The sequence below is a fragment of the Patiria miniata genome, unplaced genomic scaffold, assembly GCF_015706575.1.
Source record: "Patiria miniata isolate m_02_andy unplaced genomic scaffold, ASM1570657v1 HiC_scaffold_7, whole genome shotgun sequence".
Classification (NCBI taxonomy): Eukaryota; Metazoa; Echinodermata; class Asteroidea; order Valvatida; family Asterinidae; genus Patiria; species Patiria miniata.
In genome coordinates, this window is record NW_024037074.1 from 10,829,183 (window position 1) to 10,849,098 (window position 19,916).

Here is a 19,916-nt window from a genome sequence, read left to right on the forward strand (position 1 = left end):
ACAAGAACAAATTTTATGCCCCATTTTTATGTTCGGGTTTCACCTCAATTCTAAAACAAAGTCATACAAAACCTAATTTCAACTGGTGAGCCTATTTTATTTGGAGGGGGCATATGACTTTAAAAAAAAGGGAACTTTTATTCTGCCATACTTTTAACCAATATTTTAAGAAATTTAAAAATCTCTTGAACCACAATTTAGTTATCATACTGCCAAAATAAACAACATTTTCAATATACATCTCTAAGATATTTTTACAACCCATATAACCTTTTTTAAAATTTACATTGTTATTCTGCCATACTTTTTACCAACATTGTAAGAATAAATACAACTCATACTGACCCACAATTTAGTTATCATAATGCCAAAATAACCACATTGTCAATAAACATCGCTGAGATTATTTACAACTGTTTCAGACATCCGGAACTCTTACAAATTGCTTATCATCTCTATTTTGAGTGGAGAACTTGAGGTTAGTTCCTCTACTTCATGCTGAAAAATTGTACCCTAAAGTCCTATATTTTGGGACTCAGGAAACCTTTAAAAACCCATATTTTGATTTTCAAAACCAAGTCTAAAAACCCATAATTATACTTTGATGAAGAAAGCTGTGTGCTTTTTATTTTAATAGTCGTCTCAATCAAATTTGCACCATGTCAAACTCGATGAGTGTCATTGTCATAAAGTGTTCCCTTTCAAGCTTTGACATCGGCAGACTTGGTCCTTGTCGAGCAGCCAAGCCGCTTGCAGAGAGTAAGGAAGATGAAATCTAGCCATTCCACTAGAGTGATCAGGCTCATACCGCAAAGAAGACCCATGTAGCCACCGATGTCACCTGTCAATAAAAATAGAAAGGGACTGATGAGATCCAGAGCGATTTTACTTTGGACTATGAGCTACCTCATCAAGGGACGATTTGGGCACTCAGAAACCGATAAACGGCTGATCATGGTACAAACTAGCCATACCCGTAAAAACACAACACCTTTTCAATTTCATCTCGTGTGTAGTGGTTGAATTTTGCCAAGCACTCAAGGTGGTATGGCGAGCACATACCACCAATAAAGACTTGTATGGGAAACTAGGACTACTTTCTGAGAGGCTTAGAACAAGAAGGCTGAGATTTGCAGGACACTGTGCTATTATAGGAGAAAGGATGAAGCTGCCTCCAAGGTTCTACTATGGCAACCCAAACATGGAAAGAGATCAAGAGACCAGCCACCTAAAGCAGAGGATACAACTCCTAGCAGAGGATACGGGCTTAATTGGGCAAAACATCAAGACCTGTGTGATGGATAGAGTGGGTTGTAGAGCTATCACTAGAGTCCGACCTTCAGGGTCGCCACAAGCAAGCAGAGATCCCGAGTGATTTTATTTTGGACTATGAGCTACTTCATCAAGGGACCATTTGGGCACTCAGATACCGTTAGACTGCTCCAACACAACCGCTAAGTGTGTTTTGCACAATTTATCAATGGCTGTTTATGGAGCAAACGAGCCAATCCCATCAGAAAAACACACCACCTTTTACACTTCATCTAGATTTATTCAGTGGTAAGTTTTCAAACATGCATCTGAGCACGTCAAGAAGACTGGTTTAGATGGTGATGAACTGAATTTACCTTCGAAGTGCTCCAGTGTGTAAGCTTCTTGCTGCTGGATTTCCATATACATTATTTCCTCCATGAAAACGTACACATCCATGTAGTTTTCCCTTTAAAGGAGAAATAAAAAATAGAAATCCCAAAGTTGGTTGGTACATGTAACAAGGTTGTAGAGCGTCTTCGATTTTACACTTCTTAACCGGGCTAATCTACAACAAAAACAAAATGTTATCCAAAAGGGCGATTGAGAGAGGAAGGTTGTGGACTTGTGGTACTTCCCTCGCCTTGCAACTCAGAGGCTCAGGTTCGAATCCAGACCAGGGTGGCATATAATTACCCTGGATTGGACATTTGGGAGACATCCCCATCAGACTTGTGCACACAATTTTTCAAATTTCAATGTGCCCTAACCCAATATTCCCTTGTCCTTTTTCCACGAATTTCGGTATGTTTAATATTTAGACCTCGCGCAACAAATATAATCTAATTGCGACAGTAGAATTGTGCCTCTAAAGGGGAATGTGGCATTAGAGAGACATGAAGACCGATGTCTCCCATCGTGCGAAGAAATTACGATAACGTGTCTGCTTAGTGTACCTTTACACATATAAATATAATAATAAATAATAATAATAATAATAACATAGATTAACATTCAACAGATGAAAGCGCGCTGTGCAAAACAGCAAATATACAAGAAAGATTAGGTTAATTTGATTTAAAACAGATGTGTTTGAGCAATTTCTTGAAAATGATGATTAATCACGAAAGTCAGATGTGTTGACGGATGTTGTTCTACTCCCTGGAGCCAGCAATCGATGATGCTTTGTCACCTGCGGATGTTGTCTTAATTATCTTTCCAGGGTCATTTCTTTCATCTCAAAGGTGAACATCCGACCGTCACTTGAGTCTAAACTAGGGCCTTATTGACCCAGAAGCTTCTTGTGACCCTCAGTTCCCCCATCCTAAACTTCGACCTATTTGACCCACTTGGGTCAGCAAATACTAGGCCTGCCTTAGTCTTGTTTTCGTCTTCGTCTACGTTCTTCAGGCTTCCAAGCAACAGCGTCTGTACGTGTACTTTTTCCCTTTGTTTCATCACCGGAAACAACTAAACCAAATCACCTGCTAACCATGCATCTAACTGATACTTAAAATACAATCATAACATTAAATCTGATACGAGTCTTTGTACCTGATAAACTCTGGGGGTAAGCCGAATTGCTCTCGTATATCTCTGTCGATATGTTTAGCCGGCCAGTATGACTGGGACATCACACTTTCGTAGGTCAAGGTTTCACAAGACATCTGGCAGCTACACGCATCGCTGTCCCAGACAAACTCATCTTAAAGATCAACAAATACCGTGTGAAATTTATAAATTACAGGAGTGAGGCGGCAGGTTGCAATATATGACACATACTTCTTGTGTCGTTTTGGTGATCTTCAGTGACGCCAGTTAGTAACCAAAAGCTAAAACACTGGTTCTACTCGAAAAGGATAAATTGCGTGTTATTAGTTTTGTATAGGAAATAAGGACCGGATTCCCCAATTCATCTTTATGATCGGTGCATGGCGAGTGGAGGATATTCAGTCTAGTTTTTACGAGGGAAAAAAACTTGCAGAGGGTTAAGCATGAATAGCTTTTTATTGAAACACAAATACACATGAATTGGCGTCAAACTTGGCTAGTTTACACGAAAAGCCGGTTCCATTTGTGTAATCGCAGGATAAACCTTGTTGTTTGTTAAGGTCAGGTACAGAATGCTAGCAACGTACGTCAATGGAAGGTTCAAGGGAAAGGTATTAACAGATGCCCTCATTGAAAAATCGAATGGAAACGTGCCCACACATTTTTGGCAAGCATAAACAACTTTGCAATCATTGTCATGGCTGAGCTTCACTGCATTTAGGTATAGTCAAGCATCCATCATGGCCTAGCTGGCGCCACAATATCATTTTGCGCGAATTGATTTATCATCATGATTTAGCCACGGATAGTTTTAGAGAATATCGTTCCAGCAATGCGTGAAGATTTAGAAAAATACCTCTTCTGTATTATAGTATCTGTGCATGCTTTCTCGCGCTATAATTATGATAACTAAGTCATAATCGACTGTACAAATTACCACCACTTAGAGCACCATGCAATTTATTGACATATTAACAATCTTCACGGCCTTTGCAGGACCATCATAATATTAGCCTTTAGTGATTCCCATTCACAGGTTTTTAGCCTTTGCAGCCTGAGGAAAAATGGATCATGAAATTCAGTGCTTCCCAGGAAATCATAATTCATTTTAATTTTAAAAGAAAAAGATGCATCTTCCACGGGAAAGACTGACATTTGTTTTTCTTTTCTGACTTCAAAATATTCACAACTGGGCAAATGCAATGAAATAGCTTTCTGCACGACCACTTTGAGTTTGTAACTGAATCTCTAGTTGGATGATTGGCCACATAAGTACAGCCCTGAAGCACGACATTAAAATGTGTGGATCATCAAGTTAGCTGATTATATTATTAAATTTAGCTACAGCCGCCAATATATTGAATCATTTTGTGTGTTCCCCTGTCTGCATTTGCTTGATGTTTTGTCCTGATGCTGGTGTTGTTAATGTAACGTTTTAAAATTGTGGAGAATGGCTTCTGTTATTTAATTATGTTGGTGTTATGAACGACGACCAATACAATTAAACCACTTTTTCCTCACCTTCGTAATGGTAGACACACGTCACTTGCTTTTCAACAGAGCATATCGGTGCTTTCACTGTAGGGGAAATTATGCACACAGATATAATCATTAACATTTTCACACACATGGAAGTGAAATGTATTGTCAGAAAACGTCCATTCATAAAAGCAATTTCGCACGGCCAAACATGTACAGCTTAAGAATGCCGAGCCATGAACTAAGGATTACGCCAAATTCCGAAGGAGTGCGCATGATTAGCCTTTAGCGAGGGACGAACAAAAACAATTGAGCGTTTTTGTCTTTTGTCAGTTGTGGCTTGAGACTTAGACAATGGACTTGTGGTGAACTCGACTACAACAATTATATAAACATTATCGACCAATTAATCTGCAGCATCCCAGACAAGACACAACAAAAGGCCTATATCATCATACCTGGCCACCTGTAGTCACGGCATCCACAATGGTCGACAACGAATCGAATCATACACTCAAAATGACAGGCCGACACGGAATATTTGAAGGGGAACTCTCTCAGGTGGCTTGAGGTCGTACAATTTGACTTGAACGGTGCTTTTAGGGTCCTAATCTTGGTATCGAAAGTTATCAAGAAATCAACACGTTAGTACCATTTTTTGGCGGATACTTTACTGGATTTATGTCTTGCTTTCCCAATAAATGGTTGAACAAAGAAAATGATAGGAGCAAGATTTTGAAACATGGATCGTATCTCCGAAACATGAGATGAGTCAGGATAGAGTTCCTGGGTCACTGATTTGAATGACTCTCAAATGAATGTTGAATCAATACTAACAGAGAATCCTGTCTAGTTTCTTCTGTGTATCATCAACACCTACCATCTGCTTTCGCACAGCAATAGAGATTTCGTAGCCAGGAGTCAGAGACAACGCAAACTCCTTGACGATGGGGAACTCGCCCTGTGGATGCAGCATGACCTGTGATACCAAACGAAATCGGTCAGAAATTGGTTATAATGTCCATCATCCAATAATGAGATGCATGAAATGGCACGGCACTAACTTAGATCTTAATTTGGCTGGGTACTTTTTTCGTACTGGATAGGCCTAAGTTTTCGTAATTTGCCTCACAGAAAGGGTAATTCGCCAAAGCAGTATGTATACGTGTGCAATTGACCATAATGATCAAGAGTACCACTGAATGCGTCCAATGATGGGGACAATTTGGTTTATATAGCAAGCCTTTGCTCGCCAGCCGGAGCTTACCTTCATGCCAGCTGATGTGCTCTCTCCATAGGTGTACAGATCCTGCTCGATGTTCAATCTCATGTAGAGCCCGTTACTACTTCCAGGGTTTGAGACTTGCAGCACATCTCTCTCGTCCGGAGGGTCGTTGAAGGTGTAGCACACACCATGGTCGGTCAGACGCTGCGTGAAGTTGGCTGGGGAGCACTTCTCATGCCTCCACTTACATCGAGACAACATGTCCTCAATCTGATGCGAGGCACTGAAGATGGTCTCCGTCGAGTCGCTCCCGTTGGGGTAATGGTACAAGGCGTCCACGGGACCGAAATCCACCCCGGTGCCCTTTTGGTGATAATCGGGTACAGAGTGGTCGTAGATTTCGGCCAGAGTCTCGAGGACAGACTCATTCAGGGCATTGCTCCGTAGGAGATTGATGTTGCAGATGGTGACGGCTGGAAAGACGATCCTAGGCACGTAGTTGAGAGAGATGGAGCTGGACTCCGGATGCTGCATGATCAAGAGCGTTGCTTTTACGATGTTCACCCCCAGCCAGGTTGCCATTCCTAGGACCACGAGGAGCCACACCAATCTGAAGGCACAAGAAAGCCATCATAAATCCAAAATTACTGAACAGTACGATACTGCTGATGAGGGCTCTTGAATAAAGATTCAAAAATATAGCCAAAATACTGCTTAATAACTAGTTCTTGTACAATGACTGAAAATCTATTTTCTACCGGGAGGACAGCGATCGTGTTTTAGAGATATTTTCAGGTAACGAAAATCATGTTTTACCGTTTTTGTCAAATCGGAAAACCTCTTTTGCTACTTGCCGAAGGATCAGCTTATCTCCTCTGACTTAGTTACTGATTGAATCACATTATCACAATGACTAAGCCGCTGAGTATAAATAATGTACTGAACTAGGTTCAGCTAAACTATGCATGATTATTCCTACTTTGAGTGGCACACCAACCTTCGAAAGCGAGAGTATTTATTATTGATGACATAGCGGAGCCCGTGGTACGTGGTGGCGTCCCCAAACTCCGTAAATCTCACCGCAAATGTTTTTCTTTCATTTGGCGTAGTCGTCGTCATCTTGTCTTCAACATTAACACCAGCCGGTGACAATACTGAGCCCGTGGCAGAGCTGTGAGGAAGATCGAAAGCAGACTCGGTAAACCTGTTCGAACAGTCAACACTGGCTTGTGCGTGCCACTTGATCAGGATCACTGGCGATGTATCCTTAGTCAACCAAGCGTCCATGAATGATGACGATCAAAACTGACGACAGCGGTTTCAGATGTCAAAACAAACAATACTTCCCACTCAGTCGGTTCATATTTTCAAGTCAGGCTCGCTATCCGTAGAGAGCTTTTATTTCACTGTGCTGACGGCAAAAACACGCACGACATCCAACCTACAAAAGCCCGCCCTCCATGTCCACGACTTTCTCATTGCTAACTATAATTGGGTCAGTCCAGATCCAATATCGAAAAAAGTGGATTTTAGTTCTGTTATCGAAACGGGGCCCGTAACTACACAATGGTCAAAAGCTGCTAAGGATTTGTTTTATAGATTTGTATCATTTTGATTAACATATGCCAGAATTTGCCATGTTTTGTATTTCGTTCATATAAAGGTTATGCAAATAACAGTTAGAACTTTACACATCAGTCATACATTGAACACTTTGCATCGATTTATTTAGCCATAACATTAAAAAAATGTTTTTACCGACCGACCCTCCTTCCAAGCCCTCACAATATGAGAACCATAAAAATAAAAAGAAGTGCCCTATTGAGGAAAAAGTGAGTGAACATACGCAGTAAGCCCCGTAAATCAAAAGTTATTGTCAACGTCGTGTTTGCCACTTATAAAGACTAAATTTGCATCTCATCCCTATTTTGATCATGTTTTAATCACAAGAAAAGTGTCACCGAGTTGTAAGGGGGGAAATGGTCGATATGGGGCTCGAACCCACGACCGCGTTATCAGCACGACTCTCTACCGACTGAGCTGACGACCCTTGCGATCGATCGTGTCGTCTCGGAATGAGAAAACGGCGATATTTCAATGAAAATAACGGGAACTTTGTTCAAAACAGGAGGGTGAAGATTGAGTGATGCACATAAATTACAATGGAACGGGGAAATGGCGTTACAGTTCTAATAAATGAGATCATTTTTTGAAATGGGGAACTTAAATATTATTTGCAAATGAAAAAACTGTCGCGTACTGAACATGGTATGTGTTAACATAAACACAAAGATTGGTTACAAAACAGTTTGGCTATTTACAGAAAGGTCCTTCTTAATCCACAGGTAAGAAGTTCCAGAGTGAGGCAGTGTGTTGGTAAATTCTTTCTTTATCTACATCACGGAGTCCGTTTTTCTCTCGAAATGCCTAAAATTACCAAACAAACGTTTCGTAAAAATTATAGGCATGTGTACAGTGTGTACACAAGTTAAGGGCATCATTAATCGTCATATTATATAAGTTGTATCTCAGGGTATAATTCTACAATACTGAACAAAATAAACATGTTTAGCTTGGATTGATAAACTACTTTTTGTAACCAAAACCAATATTATATCGATTGTTTCTTTACAAGTGATGGCTCAGTGACTCTGAATTGTGTGCTCAGTTTTACAACCGTCGCCGGCAAAGTAGTTTTCGAGCAGTTTTCCGAAATTCCTGAGCCATGAAAAAATAGATAATGACGTCCCACCAACTGTTGCAGAGGCACAACCAACACGTGATAAAGTCGACCAATGGATGAGTGTCCTCTCCTGTGACGTAGTTCAGGGTGGATACGATGGCGTAAGGGGTCCAGGCGATACAAAATGTGGCAGTGATGAGCAAGCACATTCTCAGCGCCCGACTGTTTGTCACTGTTAACCCAGGGTTCCTCCCACAGGCGCTGGCGTTTCGCCTTAACTTGGCGAGGCGTTTTGCGTGTTTGCGAGCCACCAGATAAAGTTTGGTGTAGCAGCCGACTAAAATAACCGCCGGTAGAAACAGTAGACATCCAATGCAGACGATCAGTCGAAAAAGGTTCGCTGGGGAGACGCGGGACCATTGGACAAAACAAGTAACGGTGTCGTTGCTGTAAGCGACGTCTGCACTGACGGCAAAAGTTGCAATACTCGCAGACAAAGCGAATAAGACGGCAATCGCGATGATGGCTAGCGCGCGTTTTGTAGAGATCATAATGGGATGGCGAAGAGGGTACAGCACAGCTAGCAGGCGATCTACCGTGATGAGAATCGCAGCATTGACGCAACAAAAATTGATGAACATCAAGACAAAGCCACTGGCTTCACAGAGAAACTGTCCGTAGGGCCAGTAGTTCAGAGCAGCAGGCGGGACGTAAAGAATGGAGAAGATACCGTGAGCCAGGTCCCAGACAATGACGTTACAGAGGAAGGCTTTGGAGCTTGGTGGAAATCGAGGGGAGTCTACATATCTCATTACTGTCAAGCTGAAGATATTGCCGATGATGACCATGAGAGAGTTCAGAACGATGAAAGATGTCCGTAGAGCTGTCTGGATAGGGTTGTATGTGGAGCTCTCTGAATCTAGGTAATCATCTTCGAGCAATGGAGTCACATCAGTGATACAACTCGAGACATTCTGAATCATGAGCTCCGTTGAATCACGGCTAGAAGCCATGACCTTGCAGGAGTATATACACTTTCCTTGGAATAAACCAGTGTTGTATGGGGTTTAGTTGTCTGTGGTCAACTCTAACAAGTCGGGCTGGTCAATGCGCTGTACACTTGTAATCATTACAGACGAGTGTTGTATGGGGTTTAGGGGTCTGTATTCGGCTCCAAGTTGCGCTGTGTCAGTTCGCTGAGAGACGCGCTCTCCTCAGCTTTAGTCACAAAGCCTACCGGTATCCGCTCATCAGCATGAGTCTTGAGTATATACTGGCGTCGACTGATGCAGTTGCCTGGCACTGGCAATTCATGCACACACAAAGTCCCCGTAATACTGAATGCTCAGCGACGAAAAAAGAGCTGTCATTTATCATTTTCAGGATGAAAGTCACTGACAGACTCTAGGCACTACCCGGAAGTTGGAATAACTGATGCAGCTCATTTACAATGCCACTCAGTGATTGAGTTCACCATTATTAGTGGCGACCACTTCAAACAACCTCATCCATTCGTTCATTCATTCGTTCATTTCGGTTCATTAAAAAAATCTACCATCGCGGCCTGAAGGCCGAAGTTGACAGCGCAAATTACCATGACAACATTAATTTAGACAAAATTTGCAATAAAACAGTCAACCTCATCACTCATAGAGAGTAGCGGAGGCGATGCAAGGAGGAACGTGACGTCACAAAGTCGTTGTTAATGACATCAGGCGATGCGTCTGGGACTCAAATCAGTCCTAGCCAGATTTAATTAATGTGCTATCAGCGTAGAATCTTGCTTATTCGCTATTGCAAACTTTTATCTGCTCCAACTCAGAGTAATCTTTAACTGATTTCCTCTTCTTCATCATAGTCTTGCAGGAAATCGTCTCGTACCATCTTGACATTTTCGGTGGTTTGCTTTGGCACGGGGCTTATTTATCATGCTGTTATTCGACATCCGAAGTGCGTCCAGTAGATTGTTTTCTGTATGTCTCAAAATGTTGAATGCAGTTTCGTCCGTCTGTGTAGTTTCTTAAAGATGCGAAAGTATCACTGTGGCATGGGTGATTGTCTTACCGAAGACTTAATTCCAATTGAGGTCATTATATTGTGGTTTTACTCTACATTTACGTCAACATTGCTGTTTCTAGATCAGATATTTCACTGTAACACAGGTTCTTTGAAATGCCGACTCATGGCTTATTTATTTAATTGGTATCAGCATCATCACCATCAATATTCGCGCGCGTTCCCCTCAGCGATGAGCGGTCAGCATTCTGGGTTTCTATCGTAACTTACCCTCCGCTTTATGGATGTGATTGGAGGACCGTTGACCCGCATCTATTTTATTGACAGATGTGCTCTGCCATTCTCCCAATCAGTAAATATTACTTCGTTATCCCTAATTGATGAACTATGGTCCTTTTTAATCAACAGATTAGAAGTCTACAGACTGCATGCATTATAAGCATCGTGTTAATATGTACATGTAATTTTTTTCGCCCAGATGTGAGCACGTACGGGTTTACTGCTCAACCACTTCCAAATTTGTGATGTGACGCAAACAATTACAAATTTTGATTAAGATGTCAGCAAAGACTATTTTGTGTTTTTGCTTTACGTATTTGTCTACATGTATATCAAAACTCGATGACTGTCATTCTCGTACAATGTTCCCTTTCAAGCTTTGCTATCACCAGACCTGTTCCTTTTCGAGCAACCAAACCTCTTGTACAGGGTAATGACGATGAAATCTAGCCATTCGACTAGAGTGATCAGGCTCATACCGCATAGTAGACCCATGTAGCCGCCGATGTCACCTGTCAATAAAAATAGAAAGGGACTGATGATGAGTCAGCAGCTTAATTACACTTCATTCGGTGAGACTAATTCGGGCGATTCACAATGTAGTGCGCCACCAAGAGTTTTGAATGGAGAGTCAATTTTTCGGTCGACAAAACATGGCCCCTTTGAATGAGTATCAGTAGACAACTTGAGCTAATTTGTTATAAATTGGGGCATAGCGTTCTGCCGCCTTACAAAAAAACACCACATGCATTGATAAAAAAGAAAGAAAAGACTTATTATTAAATGTCATAATTATGACCTATATCTTTTAATTACGAGATATAAGTCATATGACTTAATACTAAGTCATTATTATAAGATATATGTCATAACAATGACTTAAGTCATAATGATGAGATATAAGTCATAATTATGACTTTAGTTTGTATTTCGTCCCTTTAACACTTCCGTAGTATTATGAGCTACCGATGCAAAAATAGTTTGGCCACGACCCGCTCATGAAGATTTCGCATGTTTTATGGATGGACTTACCCTCGAAGTGTTCCAGCGTGTAAGCTTCCTGTTGCTGGATTTCCATATACATTATTTCCTCCATGAAAACGTACACCTCCATATAGTTTTCCCTTTCGAGAAAAAAACCCCAAAATTGGTTGGTGTATTTAACCTTCTTGGATTTTACTGCCAACCAGTTCTTAACCTAGTCTGAGTATCACCCGTTAGCCAGGTGTCCTTTCGTCATATGGTCTCATTACATAGACTATTCTAAAACGGGCTAATCAACAACAAAACAAAATACTATCCAATTGAGAGGCAGGTTCTGGTACTTTCCTCGCCTTTCAACTCAGAGACCTGGGTTCGAATCCAGACCAGGCTGCACATGGATTGAGTTTCCATTCCCCGGCTATTCTTGGATTTCCTCTGAGCTATCTTTTCTGGGTTTTCCTTCCATCTTAAAGGTGAACATTGTTGTTGGCTCCGGAGCGCCGAATTTGACCTTAATTAGAGCCTTTTTGGCTCAGAAGCTCCCTTAGGACCCTCAGTTCCACCACACTCTATCCTAAATCACCTGCTAGCCATCTAACTGATATACTAACCACAATCACAATATCAAATTCAGGCCGAGCCTTTTTACCTGATAAAATCTCGGGAAAAGCCGTATTTCTCTCGCAAATCTCGGTCAATTTGTTTAGCCGGCCAGAATGACTGCGACATTGTGCTTTCGTAGGTCAAGGTTTCACAAGACATCTGACAGCTGCACTTATCGCTGTCCCACACAAACTCATCTTAAAAAATCGACAATACCGAGTGAAATTTATTAAATTACAGGAATTCTTTCAGTGTCGGGTGACTCGAACATTCAAATACATTATACATATTTGATATTCTTCAGTGACGCCATTCAGTACACAAAGCACGGCGTTAAAAGGTGCGGATTATTAAGTTAGCTGATTTTGATGTTAAAATTTAACTACAGCCGCCAAGATATTGAATAATTGTGTGTGTTCCGCTGTGTGAATTTCCTAGATGTTTGGTACCGATGCTTTTTAAAATTGTGGCAAATGGATTCTGTTAGTATTATGTACGTATTATTAACGACGACAAATTAAATTAAACCACTTTTTCCTCACCTTCGTATTGGTAGACGCACGTCACTTGCTTTTCAACGGAGCATATTGGTGCTTTGACTATAGGGGAAATTATACATAAGATAATTTTAACCATTAACATTTTTACATGCATGGAAGTGAAATTTGTTTCAGAAGACTATAGCAGCAATGGATGAACAAATATAAATGACAGTTTTTGTCAGCTGATTTGAATAGCTTAATGACTTGTGACTTGATAAACTTTGCAGCATCAAAGACACGACATTACCATCCTACCTGGCCACCTGTAGTCACGGCATCCGCAGTGGTCGACAACGAATCGAACCATACACTCAAAATGACAAGCCGGTACGGAATATTTGTAGGGGAACTCTCTCAGGTGGCTGGAGGTCGTACAATTAGACTTGAACGGTGCTTTTAGGCTCTTCACCTTGGTATTAAAAGAAATCAATAAATCAACATGTACGATTCGTTTAGGCGGATATTGGGGAGGGGTTTCAATACTGGGGAGTGGGGAGGGTTTCATTAGAAGGTTGAACGAAGGAAATGCAGGTTTAATTGATAACAGTTTTGACTTTTGCTCTTTGTTGGCCGACTGTGATTTGTTAGTTTGCAGGACGATTTGTCAAAATCGTATTGACCTCGTTAGGTCATTGTCATTATTATCTCGGACATCTTTACTGATGCCAGTATCTTTTATGTAGATACCTTTGTCTATAGTCTTGAATCAAGACACATTGGGACATTCTCACGATCAGACCAATTCGTTCCTGTATGTCAATACCTACCATCTGCTTTCGCACAGCAATAGAGATTTCGTAGCCTGGAGTCAAAGACAACGCAAATTCCTTGACGATGGGGAACTCGCCCTGTTTATGTAGCATGACCTGTGATACCAAACGAAGTCGGTCAGAAATTGGTCATAATGTTCAACATCCTATAATGAGATGCATGAATGATAGAACGCCATTTACAAAACGTAAGTCATAATTTGGTTAGGTACTTGTGGAGGCTGTGGACGTTAAGACCAGCCTTGCAGTCGAGGTACTTGTGATGGAACACAAATGTCGATCACGGCGGTCATAAGTAACAAGGGATGAACAGTAACAATCTGTCTTTATCACAATTCTTTCTTAATACCTTGTGATTGACTTGAGACTGGATGATTTCCAGTTGACTTGTGATGCACTTGTGAAGACATGCACTTGATCCATCACTAAGTACCTCGAGTACAACACTGAAGTACACGTATTGTCATTTATTTCCTACTCCATAAATATAGTAGGCCTATTCGCGTTTACATTCGTCGAATACGACACACAATCTACTTGAAGTTCTTGTACACAGTCTCGAATGATCAGAAGTTACTGATTTATTAAGTCAGATTTGATGACTTAACCATTGGATGAGGATAAACGATAACGATTGTCTGATTATACGACAGTGACATTTTCCTACTGAATATTTTTCGTATTTTTCGAGGTCAATGCGAGTTCGCCAAAGTAGTGTGCATAGAAACTGACCAAGAACAACGTTACCAAATGATTAAACTTTGAACGCGTCCAGTGATGCGGAGCAATTTGGTTTTGGTATAGCAAGACTTTGTCCGCCAGCCGGAACTTACTTTCATGCCAGCCGATGTGCTCTCTCCATAGGTGTACAGATCCTGCTCGATGTTCAACCTCATGTAGAGCCCGTTACTACTTCCAGGGTTCGAGACTTGCAGCACATCTCTCTCGTCCGGAGGGTCGTTAAAGGTGTAGCACACACCGTGGTCGGTCAGACGCTGCGTGAAGTTGGCTGGGGAGCACTTTTCATGCCTCCACTTACATCGATCCAACATGTCCTCGATCTGATGCGAGGCACTGAAGATGGTCTCCGTCGAGTCGCTCCCGTTGGGGTAGTGGTACAAGGCGTCCACAGGACCGAAATCAACCCCAGTGCCCTCTTGGTGATAATCGGTTACCGGATCGTAGATTTCGGCTAGAGTCTTGAGGACAGACTCATTCAGGGCATTGCTCCGTAGGAGATTGATGTTGCAGATGGTGACGGCTGGGAAGGCGATCGTAGGCACGTAGTTGAGAGAAATGGAGCTGGACTCCGGATGCTGGAGCATCAAGAGCGTCAGTTTAATGATGTTCACCACCAGCCAGGTCGCCATTCCTAGGACCACGAGGAGCCACACAAATCTGGGGGGGGGGGGATACAAAAAAATCCATCTCAGACAAATCCAGAGTTACTGAACATGTAGCACTAGGGCTCTTAAATAAAAATTCTAAAACATCGTCAAAATACGAGTTGTCTATAGCTCTTGAGAAATGACTGGAAATATAATTTCCATTAGGGAAATCACCGATCGTGTTTCAGACTAGAGATTTTCCATAACCGATTTTCAGGCAACGACAAATGCCTAGACCAAAGGATCAGCCTATCTCCTCTGACTTAGTTACTGATTGAATGACTGTGACTACACCGCTGAGTATGATGTCCTAACCTAAGTCCAGTTGAAGTATGCATGGTTATTCTTGTTTTGAGCGGCATACCAACCTTCGAAAACGTGAGTATTTGTTATTGATGACATAGCGGAGCCCGTGGTACGTGGTGGCATCCCCAAACTCCGTTAATCTCACCGCGAATGTCTCTCCTCCTTGTGCCGTAGGCCTCGTCATCTGGTCTTGGACACCAACCGATGACAATACCGAGCCCATGGCAGAGCCTTGAGGGAGAGCAGAGCTGTTTGAACAGTCAGCACCGCCTTGCGCGTGCTGGTACTTGATCTTCAGGATCACTGGCGTTGTGTCCTTAGCGTCATACCAAGCGTCCATGATTTAATTTGACGATCAACACAGATGAAAGAGGTGTCAAGTGTCAAAACAAGCAATACTTTCCATTTGGTCGGGTAAAAAAATTTCTTGTCAGGTTCACTATCTGTATGGAGGTTTTATTTCACTGTGCTGACGCTCAAAATACGTACAGCGTCCAATCTTCATGTCGAGCACACCGATCACGAGCATTATCATACCGGCACATTAATCAGTGGCGTAGCAAGGTCAATTTGATTGGGGGTTAGACGTGAAAAAGGGCACTCCTTCATCCGTGCTTAAAGGTAGACAGGTTTGTTTTTCACCGGTTACCCGTGGCCGGCCTACGTAAATCCAAACAGTGGGAGGGGGGGGGGGGGGCTATACATGACAACATTTTTTTCACGAGTGCCCTTTTTGCACGAGTGCCCTTTTTGCACGAGTGCATTTTTTCACGAGTGCATTTTTTTCACGGGTGCCTTTTTCACGAATGCCCTTTTTTCACGAGGGCCTTTTTTTCACGAGTGCCTTTTTTTTCACGAGTGCCCTTTTTTCACGAGTGCCCTTTTTCACGAGTGCATTTTTTTCACGAGTGCCTTTTTCACGAATGCCCTTTTTTCACGAGTGCCTTTTTTCACGAGTGCCCTTTTTTTCATGAGTGCCCTTTTTCACGAGTGCACTTTTTCACGAGTGCCCTTTTTTTCACGAGTGCCCTTTTTTCACGAGTGCCTTTTTTTCACGAGTGCCCTTTTTGCACGAGTGCCTTTTTTCACGAGTGCCCTTTTTCACGAGTGCCTTTTTTCACGAGTGCCCTTTTTTCACGAGTGCCCTTTTTTCACGAGTGCATATTTTCACGAGTGCCTTTTTCACGACTGCCCTTTTTTCACGAGTGCCTTTTTTTCACGAGTGCCCTTTTTTCATGAGTGCCCTTTTTCACGAGTGCCTTTTTTTCACGAGTGCCAGGCTTTTTTCTTGAGTGCCCCTTTTTTTCATTAGCGCCCTTTTTCACGAGTTACCTTTTATGATGGCCTTTTTTCAAGAGTGCCTTTTTTTCACGAGCGCCCTTGTTCATGAGTGCCTTTTTCACGAGTGCCCTTTTTTCACGAGTGCATTTTTTACGAGTACCCCTTTTTCATTAGCGCCCTTTTTCATGAGTTCCCTTTTTTTATGATGGCCCTTTTTTTACAAGTGCCTTTTTGTCACCACAATGCCCTTCTTTTCATGAGCGCCATTTTTTTCACAAATGTCCTTTTTTGCACTTTTTTTCACGAGTTACCTTTTAGGCCCTTTTTACGAGTAACTTTTTTGCTCTTCTTTCACGAGTGCCCCTTTCGCCTTTTTTCACGAGTGCCCTTTTTTGCCCTTTTTCACGATGCCTTTTTTTGCCCTAAGTTTTTCTAGGCACAATTTCACAGTCGCACATGAGATCATGCACAAGACAAGTCTATGGGAATGCCTTCTAAAGGGTACCATTTCCCCTTATGTATAATATGCATTCTCATTATGGAAGCCTTATATAATAACAATTTTTGGGCATACATTAATATGACCCTTGAGTGCACTCGAGTGTAGAAGTAATAAGAAATTATTCATTTTCCTAGTAAATTCAGGTAATTATAAACACACCTAGCACAATCTAACCCAGCTTTTACCATTACAGGCTACTGTTGTGTCAGAGAAGGGCTGTGATGATCAAATTTGCATAATAAATGCAGGCCTACCTAAAACACTACCCTCAATCGTAAAATATGAGCTTATCGATGGAAGATTACACACAGAGAGCTTCTTCATTAGCAGGCTTCACTGATTGTGTGATAAATTACTTACCCGCGCGAAAAACGTGCCACATACAGTGTAATATGTTGGAATGGGATGTCCGTTACTACATTTATTTTTCAAAAATCTGTAGGCCTTTGAGCTTCACAAAAAAATAATAAAAGAACAAGTCCTCTCGCGTCTCTATAAGCCACTGTTTCGCTGATTTGTGGAGATGCAGATCTTATGGTTTTTTTTGCCCTTACTTTAGCGTATTTTTTTTTACAAACACTTTGTTGTCAGAGAGCTTGTAAGCAAACGAAATCATAATTAGCTTTCGCCCTTTGCAAATGATAAAACATTACTGTTGCCCTTGTAGTGTACATCCAATTAAGAAAAAAAAGCACGAGCGGTTTTCTCATTCATCGGTATGAAATTATATGTTCATTTCCTTCAACAATAAACTGATATGATCGATATGGGAAATAACAATTATTTTACGGGCCGGGGAGTATATGTTGATCACTAGTACTGCTCACTCTTAGGACACCTCAAATACTGTGGCATTGTAGCAGCCATTGTTTTCAAAACAAACCGGTATTTAGTGTCAGCATAAAACTGAAGTGCCTGGAGAATCGATAGCCATACGCAATTAAGCAACCGACCGTACCGAATCCAATTAACTTTACAGCCGATAACATGAGCGCACTATGACGGATCTACCGAGGGTGTATGGGAGTCCAGAACCCCTCCCCCTGGGCGCCAAAAATAGGAAAATCGCGAACCAAAACATATCACATGCCGCTACCCCCCTCACCCCCTTAACAGCTGCCCCCCCCTCCCCCCCCCCCCCCCCCACCCCCACCCCCCACCCACCCCACGCCCCTTATCCAAAGCTGGATCCGTGCCCCTGGAGTGGGGGTATAACACATCACACACTAGCAGTTACGGGAGGGGAGATACATGTAGGCCTATACATAATTCTGTATTCAAAGAACTTTAATTGTGGCATGCATTATAGTACGTAGGCCTATATGCATAATCTCAATGTTAACACATTCGCTTACAATAGCACTTTGTGTTGTTTTAAAGGCGGGAACTATTGTTACCTTTTCTCAATGTAACCCAGAAAACATAACAAAATGACCCAGAAACTGGAGTGTGGCAAAAGTGATCCATGTAGAAATAGGTCCTACTGAAAAGGGGGCATTTATGTATGCACCCATGCACCGCACATAGCTAGCTACAAGTTAAACAGTAATGATGTGTCAGTCATATGCAAGCTCACGTTTTAGGACGGCATCTAATCCAAACGAGATGAGAATAAAGGTTTATGGTCAATTATTGACACTCACAAGCTCTTGCGCATAGATATTCTCTAATGTAATGCTCGGCATTCAGAACTTAAAACTTCTGTCTTTGTATGATTTGTTTCTTCGAACAGGAAATGTCGGCTGCCAAAAAGAGTATTCCCTCATAGGCCGTGTCCGAATTACTTTGGCTGCGGCTGGGAATTACACATGAGTCTATATACGCTGGTAGCGACTGCAATTAAGCCGTAGCCATAAGTTATTCGGACTGGGGTAAAGAAAAAAAGACTTGAAGTAATTGCAAGATACTGGAAAAAAATCTTCTATTAAAAGAAATCATTCCTTTTTATGGGTTTTAACCAATACCAGGGAAAAGGAGTCAGATTTTCATACGAGTCCGATTTTCATAGGACACCGGTGTAGCGTGAATATCCGACTCCATGAAATATGGACTCGTTGGTAGTATTGCGCTTGCGTATGTATGTTAATTAGATAAGAGTAACTGGTCACGTGCGAGGGATTATCCAATAATAGGAAAAAGGGGGTCCGATTTTCTTAGGGAGTTGGATTTTCATGTGACACCGGGCACATGCAGAGAGCCAAAAATAGAAACAGCACCTAAAAATAAACATGAGGTCATTTCGTTTTATTAAGGACTCTTGAGGGCGCTGTCGCTATTTATTGTTTGACCTGCATGATCAGGCGGTCCTACTAAAGTGCGTCAACAAGCGTCAACAAGCGTCAACAAGCGTCAACAAGTTTTAGTAGTCGTTAAGTGCGCGTCAACAAATTTTTTATAGGCTTTTGAACAATAAAAACAGCTTGATATGGTAGAAAAAGCAATAATGAACATCTTCTGCATATCAATTAAAGTTTAAATTACTTAAAAAGTGGTTTTCCAGCGCGAAATCTACGACGGGTTTTTCGGTTTAGTATTGGCCGCCATCTTGTTTTAGATCTACATACTACGCATGCGTGGAGTGTACCATTCACGCATAGGGGTTTCTTTATACTATACGCTTTGCGAAACCTCGTTTGGTTTTTGCATTGGGATTTTTTGGCAGACATTGTGAACAGTGTCAGTCTGCATATTTTTCAAATAATTAGCCAAGTACCGGTACCAAGTTTTGCATAATTTATAATTGAAAAAAAAAAAATAGTTTTCCTAATTTCTTAATAAACGAGGTATCGCTAAGCGTATCGTATAAAGAAACCCCTATGCGTGAATGGTACACTCCACGCATGCGTAGTATGTAGATCTCAAACAAGATGGCGGCCAATACTAAACCTAAAAACCCGTCGTAGATTTCGCGCTGGAAAACCACTTTTTAAGTAATTTTAACTTCAATTGATATGCAGAAGATGTTCATTATTGCTTTTTCTACCATATAAAGCTGTTTTTATTGTTCAAAGGCCTATACAAAATTTGTTGACGCGCACTTAACGACTACTAAAACT

At 41.6% G+C, this 19,916-nt stretch overlaps 3 protein-coding genes across 3 annotated transcripts; all 3 read right to left on the reverse strand.

Annotated features, from left to right (window-relative positions):
* Positions 1-124: 124 nt before the first annotated feature.
* Positions 125-6,867, reverse strand: LOC119718764 (acid-sensing ion channel 2-like). Its single transcript, XM_038188173.1, has 8 exons — positions 6,504-6,867; positions 5,549-6,116; positions 5,162-5,260; positions 4,740-4,893; positions 4,324-4,380; positions 2,806-2,956; positions 1,629-1,720; positions 125-841 (listed from the first exon to the last, which is right to left on the reverse strand). The coding sequence occupies exons 1-8, from the start codon at positions 6,791-6,793 to the stop codon at positions 702-704; spliced, it is 1,551 nt and encodes a 516-aa protein (XP_038044101.1). The 5' UTR covers positions 6,794-6,867; the 3' UTR covers positions 125-701.
* Positions 6,868-8,176: 1,309 nt separating this feature from the next.
* On the reverse strand, positions 8,177-9,202 carry LOC119744951 (uracil nucleotide/cysteinyl leukotriene receptor-like). The gene has a single exon (XM_038221174.1). It carries the CDS (start codon positions 9,200-9,202, stop codon positions 8,177-8,179), a length of 1,026 nt encoding a protein of 341 aa, XP_038077102.1.
* A 758-nt stretch (positions 9,203-9,960) lies between these two features.
* LOC119718765 (acid-sensing ion channel 1A-like) lies at positions 9,961-15,538 on the reverse strand. Its single transcript, XM_038188174.1, has 8 exons — positions 15,140-15,538; positions 14,217-14,781; positions 13,381-13,479; positions 12,869-13,022; positions 12,614-12,670; positions 12,118-12,268; positions 11,517-11,608; positions 9,961-10,996 (listed from the first exon to the last, which is right to left on the reverse strand). The coding sequence occupies exons 1-8, from the start codon at positions 15,415-15,417 to the stop codon at positions 10,857-10,859; spliced, it is 1,536 nt and encodes a 511-aa protein (XP_038044102.1). The 5' UTR covers positions 15,418-15,538; the 3' UTR covers positions 9,961-10,856.
* Between the last annotated feature and the right edge of the window lie 4,378 nt (positions 15,539-19,916).

What these genes read in the sequence shown, in the direction of transcription:
- LOC119718764 (XM_038188173.1), bottom strand. Translation starts at nt 6,793, where the DNA reads ATGGACGCTTGGTTGACTAAGGATACATCGCCAGTGATCCTGATCAAG. An exon ending in TTGCTGTGCGAAAGCAGATG is followed by an intron (nt 4,894 to 5,161) that starts GTAGGTGTTGAT and finishes TTCGATACCAAG; the next exon opens with ATTAGGACCCTAAAAGCACC. An exon ending in GTGTGTCTACCATTACGAAG is followed by an intron (nt 2,957 to 4,323) that starts GTGAGGAAAAAG and finishes TTGATCTTTAAG; the next exon opens with ATGAGTTTGTCTGGGACAGC.
- LOC119744951 (XM_038221174.1), bottom strand. Translation starts at nt 9,202, where the DNA reads ATGGCTTCTAGCCGTGATTCAACGGAGCTCATGATTCAGAATGTCTCG.
- LOC119718765 (XM_038188174.1), bottom strand. Translation starts at nt 15,417, where the DNA reads ATGGACGCTTGGTATGACGCTAAGGACACAACGCCAGTGATCCTGAAG. An exon ending in GTGCGTCTACCAATACGAAG is followed by an intron (nt 12,269 to 12,613) that starts GTGAGGAAAAAG and finishes CGATTTTTTAAG; the next exon opens with ATGAGTTTGTGTGGGACAGC. An exon ending in CACGCTGGAACACTTCGAGG is followed by an intron (nt 10,997 to 11,516) that starts GTAAGTCCATCC and finishes TTTTATTGACAG; the next exon opens with GTGACATCGGCGGCTACATG.